We start from the raw sequence: 6398 nt of genomic DNA on the forward strand, positions 1-6398 counted from the left end.
CTTTATTGAAGTCGAAGAGCTTTTCACTGTTACAGGTGCCCTTACAGAGCGCTCGCTTGATACACCGAAATGCGACGGACGCTGAGGAGCCCCACAGCGCCGCAAACTAGGCGGCATTAGCCGCGTCCACATTCTTGATGTAAACTGGGGACTCTAAGACTTGTTACAGTACTCTGCTGCTAACCGCATTTCGTGTTCTGTCCGTGCAGCCCTGATGTATCCATGTTGCCAACACTATTGGCTCTCCAACTTCACGGTAAACACTACAGAATACGTCGGCCCTAAGCGCATACTCTCCTTCTACGCCACGTTGATCATATCCCAATCGTGCCGATCCAACGCCCGGGCCGTACATAACCATCGTCCGTACATTGTTCCCTCCCTCCAGACATGCTAATAGGTTCCCTATTTGTCCTCTTCAGACTTAGCTCTTAGCTTAGCATGGACATACGACTCCGAACCAGAACGCGACGTAAAAGAAAGAAAGGTCTCCCTAAGCGATTCTCAAGGCGCCGGGAAGGGGCTCTGATAGCTGCCCCGCTCGCGGCAGAAGCGCGGGTCCTCCGGATTGAAGCTATTGCGCGGGCTGCGGGTGCCCAGAGCGGGCGGCCCTTCGCCGTACACCTTGGCGCCGTAGTATAGCAGAACATCCTGTAACGAGCAGGAGGCTGTCGGTTGGATAACGGGATTACGAAAAGCAGACGAGCAGGCAGATGACATTTTCGCCCCCTCCGGGTCGTTACTACGGGGGACGTGAGTACGACACATGGCCGTATCCATCCACCGTGTTTAGCTCCTGACACACTCAGATACTTGTTTATCACAGCAAATACTTGCTTGTGGACCAAACAAGAACATTGCGGTGAAGCAAATCGTTCTCTGCCCTCCTGATCTCATCTATGCAGCCCAGCTAGCTTGAGGTACAACCAACAACTGTATTATCAACCGACAACCACACAGCTGGCGGGTCGGACGTCCTGCCGTCCTCCCCTCCGCAATAACAGCAACCAATTAATTAGCGACTCTAATTGTACCACAATTACTCAACGTCCCAAAATTACTCAACGTCCCCAATTACCCCAGCCCTTACCCGAGGCCCATCCCCGTCCCTCTCACTCCCGTACGTTATGCATACGGGGATTCTGTACGGCAACCGTACCTCAGGGTAAATACCCTTGTCCTCCACGGCGCCGTACTTGCCCTTGGCGACTGCGTAGCTGAGGGCGGTCCAACCTCTGGGTGTGACGACGTCGGGGTCAGCTCCGTAGTCCAGCAGCAGGCGAATCATGTCGGGACCGCCATCGATAGCCCAGAATAACACACTGTCGCCTGCGAGTGAGTGCTGATAACGGTTAGATAACGGTTAGATAGGTTATGTACTGTGGTGTTGGTGGCGAGCTGAGCTTATAATTGAGTTAGATTGGCAGTGGCTATAAGGGTGGGAAAAAAAGTGGGGGGAGGGGAATAGGAGGGGAAGGGAATACATACATACAAGATTTACGTAAATGCAAACAGGTGCTGTGTATGTGTGTATGTGTGCAAGACACGTACAGGAACGCGTATTTCCAGCTGCAGCCAGCTCCCTGCCACGCCTGCTACTTCGAGTTGCGTCCGTACCTCCGTTGTTAATGTAGTTGGGGTCGGCTCCAGCGCGCAGTAATGCCCGAGCGCATTCCAGTCGGCCTCGGTGCGCCGCGACCATCAACGGCGTGTATCCCTCAGGACATGAATAGGCGGGCCTGTACATGCACGACAACAAAACGCATGACGTACAATGTACGGTGTAGGATGTACGGTGTGCGGTGTGCGGTGTATGATGTGATGGCTCATGGATACTCGGAACGTACCCAAACACAAAGTTGACATCAGCTCCCTCCTCAATTTTGTCGTAAACGAGGTGTACGTCATTTTTCACAATTGCGTTGTAGAGCTCTTCTGTTGGACGGCTGGCTTTGACAACGCCCGGTCCGGGGGGCACCTCGGGGTCGTAGTCTGCAGTACAAGTGGTTCGTACGACAGCAGTACGTGCGACGAAAAAAGAAAGGAACGTAAGTAAGGGCAAGGACGAAGAAAGGAACGTACGGCCAAGGACGAGATGACCGCCGGCAAGTTTTTGCTGAGACCTGTCATTAACTACCATTTGCAAAATAATGCTGTCGAGGATGCGTAAAAGTAATCGGGCGAAGCTTACACGCTGGGAAGAAGAAACGTACAACAGGGTTACGCAAGCAGAGCGCTTTACAGAGGATGTCGGCACGGCTAATACGGTCTCAATGGCGCCCTTGATAAGTTGTGAGTACACGCTATTTCATGACCAAAAAACGGCCAAGACATGGCCTGACCACGCACGCCCTTGCGCAGGAGCTCATGGCGGGTAATAACCTTACAGAGAAATTGAAAGAACACATAGCTCGGTGGCTGCATGCGCCTTTTGTTTTGCAGTTGGCTATATTTACGACATAACTCTGCATGCATACGTGCATATATAGGTCGAAAGAACCTCTTCTGCGCACCTGGGTGGTGTGAACCGGAACCGTTAGCCCACATGGCTTCGTAAGCCTCCTGCGCTTCCCGTTGCCGTTTCCGCATGATTTCTTCAATAGTGGAGCCCATCTTCGCCGCGTCCACTTAGCGACGGAGCGGTTACTAGCGACTAAGATTGGCGAGGAAGTCGCTGAGCTGTGCACGCAAGCTTATTATCGCGACGAAAACCGCGCCGGAGCCGCCAAACCGCCTAATCTTATGTTAAAGTACAAACGTTGCGTCGTGTCACACCAAGTCACCTTCCAGTGGCTTTTGAAAATGTTTTATCGTGTTCTCTATTCTAGGTAAGAGAACGAAGAGGTGAATGAAACATGTAACCACAAGCAGTTATTGTGGATGACTCTGAAGTTGATGATGATAACGTCGTGGACGAGAATGCAACCTGGGCATGAGCGTACATTTTGCTCATCACATTTTGCTCATCAAAATGTGCTGTGGGTGCGCTCGCGCGGGACCTGTAACTGCATGAAAGGCGTCGATCGGCCCGACCCAGGCAAGAGTAGTTAGTGCGCGCGCGTCGGAAGGGCCGCCGACAGACACCGACGACTGACGACTGACGACACGACTCATCAAGAAGTTATTGGTTTAATGGGGTTATTCCATAAATATACGGAATGCATAAATATGCATATCCCATAAATATGCGGTATGCTACAATAAAATCTACGCTTATATAGATCCTAGATCACGTTTCGTGGACAGCTCATACGATCTTCGCCAGTGAGTGAGCGAGACACTCGCGTGCAATATCGTGTAAGCTTGTGTAAGCTATAAGCTGCTGTCCCGTCACTTTTATATTCAGGGATGGAAGCGACCCTCGCTAGTCCAAAGCTCTCTTAAACCGCATCCTTTCCAGACACTTCGGTAAAACGAAATGTTCGGCCAACGCACCACTCGCTGCGAAGCTGGGAAGTCCTCCCATCCTGCCAAATCCATTTTCTGTTGCTGACCAAGAAATCTGGAAAATTAAGCGTTCGTCCTTTTCACTATCACTACAATTACTCTGGAGCCGTAAAGCGATTACATTAATCTGGCTTCCGACTACATCCAACACTGGGGACCCCCTGGGACGAACATACAAGTCATTCCCCGAGTTAACCCTGCAGTAGTACGAATATAACAAGTGTCCATGAAGGATAGTAGCTTCAAGACGCTCGTCCGATGTTATTCGAATTCCAAAAGAAACGGAATAAATAATCTCCAGGAAAAAAAATAAGGACATGCAACTCACTTTCCAAAAGAAAAAAGAATATGCTCAGCTATAGCCCATGGCGGGATGACCAGGAGTTAACATCTCCACACACCCTATGCTCCTAGTACAGTCACAAATGCACTGCTATTACACGAAGGTATACCTTCTGAGAAAAATGCCACTCGAATGCAACATAGACAGAGACACACACACACACACACATCGACACACACACACCCACACACATCGACACACACCCACACACGACACACCACACACTGCTATTACTGCTGCACACGCACGACGCAAGTGGGAGTGCACGTGTACACTTCTTTTTTACTTCCGATCCGACTGCGGTCCTGCTGACATGTTACAATGTTAGGGTCAGGGTCAGGGTTAGGGCGCTGCTGGCAGAAGGTTGACTGCCCCTCTCTTTCCATCACCCGGTGAGTCCGAGAGACCGTCACCATCAACATTCGCAGCGGCGGCGGCGGCATGGCCCAGTGCCAGCGCTCCTTGGGCCTGCACGATCCCTCAAGGATTGTCGGGGTGTCGGGGCAACATTTCCATCATGCGGAGGGGGCTACACATCCAACCCAACAAAGGACGGGACAGACAACGGAAATTGCCCCCGGGAGATCTCGGGATCGAGACCCATCAGGGTCGAAAATCCTTCCGATGATGGAAGGTAATATGCCCCTAGTTGATGGACGGTGAAGACCTGGGATAGAGTTGACTTGCGAGTCGACCAGGAATGGAGTTGGGCCGCCGTCGATCCAGCAGATTCCGTTGGATGCCGGTGGTGGGGTGTGGAACCTAAGTGATCCACTGAGAAGTTGACTAGGGTGACTGGATGAGAGTGTCCTGATATACCGGAAGCAGGGTTTCACAGGGTAGCTGCCACGGGTGAAGATATACCATCCTGTTCCACACATCAGACAGTCTGCAGATCATCCACCACATGCAAGGTACCAAGCGCAATGGGGAGTGTGAAGAGTTTTGATTTTTTTTGGAGCAGGGCACTCAAGCCGCCGTCGCTGCTTGGCAAGGTGGTGACGATCAGGAGCCCAGGTATGGTGACCTTGCGTGAACTCCTGAACCACCGAGCCAGCTTGTCCGATCCAGAAAATACGCTTGTTACTCTTCTGCTATGTGCAAATGTTCTCGCCAGAAATACTGTCAAGGAAAATATGCCGGAGCTTTTGCAATACACCGAGTAAAAAGTTTGTGTCATACAACATGCCAGCGCAAATTTTGGGATGTCGTATTACACTGGACACTCAAAGTATTACAGTCGCAACTCTGCCGCAACACAAGCCTGCATTATGGCTGCTTGCATAACAAATTGCGGGTGCGAGGCGAAGTGCACTCTTGCATACTGCTAAAGTCACAAGTCGCAAGGAACACGCAAAATTTCTATTATGATATCCTATATACGTGAATACATACGTGAACCACGTGGTTGCACACCTGTAGGGTGTAAACAGATAGCATTTGCGGCGTCTGCATCTGCGGGCTATGACCGATCACAGGCGCAACTATGCTGAAGTGGCTTGCGGCCTATGTGGCTTGCCTCGCACAGAAGGAAGTGCCAAAGTGCCAGCGTAACCTGCTGGTCCAGCTCCAGGAGCCGCAGCAACAAAAGCAACGTATTGGGACTGGTGGATATGCTATTGTTTATGCTCCTTCTGGGTTGAAAATATGCACAACACATTTTTGGACGTATGTGCAGGGCAATCGTATGTGGAGCTATAGGCTGAAGTGTCGGGAGACCTCGGAGCTCAAGGTGGCCAAGGATGTGCAGGGATGGTATCCGGCAAAACATTGTCAGAACTATTGGCAGCAGCCCAGACAGGGCTGGGAAATGCTGCACCCATCATTGTGCTACCTGACAGTGAATGGTCGCTTTTGTCACTGCTCCTTATGACCATCTTTATCTCCTGCTATAGGCTGGATACTATGAGACCCAGAACACCTTGTTAACCACCACTGGTGGGCAACAGTTGTACACTGCAGATCCTCTGCAGCCTGTGCTGCCACCACCGCCCCAGTTTGCAGGTGGGCCGCAGGTGGCCCAGCCGCCACCCATCCCTAAGGCACTGATTGGGTGGGTAACCCATGGGTTACCCATCGGTTACCCACCTTCAACCCCCCGTAGCCCATAGGTAACCCCCTTGTAAGTTCCTACCCAGCAGGAGGGGTAACACGGCCCCAGGGTAACCCCCTCCGTTGCCCTGGACTATGGACATGGGCCTATAGGCTACTCATCTTATTTGCTGCGCACTTCGTGAATTCATTTTAGTACATTTCTGTAAATGTACATGTTGAACCTACAGTATCCCGGTAGCTCGGGAAGCATCGTTCGCCAATATGAATTAAAGGCCTCTAACGCTACAGGAAAATTTTAGTAGAAGATTTAGAACTATGTATGTATTCAGTTCTAGCGTTTGTTCCCGCTTTGAGGGCATGAAACTCCCGTGCCGTATTATTGTCCCTAATAAGATTATTCATTCGCATTCATACAGTTCGAAGTGGATTGGGGAACGCAATTTAGCTTGAAATCCATTGTGTCTCTGGCTAGTCCTGAAAAGAAATCAATCGTGGATTGACAAGTTTCCCTTTCCCTTCTTCGCCGGTCAATCGCAGACACCTCCGCGCCAGG

The 6398-nt window shown here is 51.0% G+C and overlaps 1 protein-coding gene across 1 annotated transcript; it reads right to left on the minus strand.

Moving 5' to 3' along the window:
- Nucleotides 1-504: 504 nt before the first annotated feature.
- On the minus strand, nucleotides 505-2613 carry VOLCADRAFT_89306 (uncharacterized protein; the record flags this gene model as incomplete). Its single annotated transcript, XM_002948992.1, has 5 exons — nucleotides 505-651; nucleotides 1160-1329; nucleotides 1618-1739; nucleotides 1848-1992; nucleotides 2514-2613. The coding sequence occupies 5 exons, from the start codon at nucleotides 2611-2613 to the stop codon at nucleotides 505-507; spliced, it is 684 nt and encodes a 227-aa protein (XP_002949038.1).
- Between the last annotated feature and the right edge of the window lie 3785 nt (nucleotides 2614-6398).

The sequence above is a fragment of the Volvox carteri genome (assembly GCF_000143455.1).
Source record: "Volvox carteri f. nagariensis unplaced genomic scaffold VOLCAscaffold_12, whole genome shotgun sequence".
NCBI classification, from domain to species: domain Eukaryota; kingdom Viridiplantae; phylum Chlorophyta; class Chlorophyceae; order Chlamydomonadales; family Volvocaceae; genus Volvox; species Volvox carteri.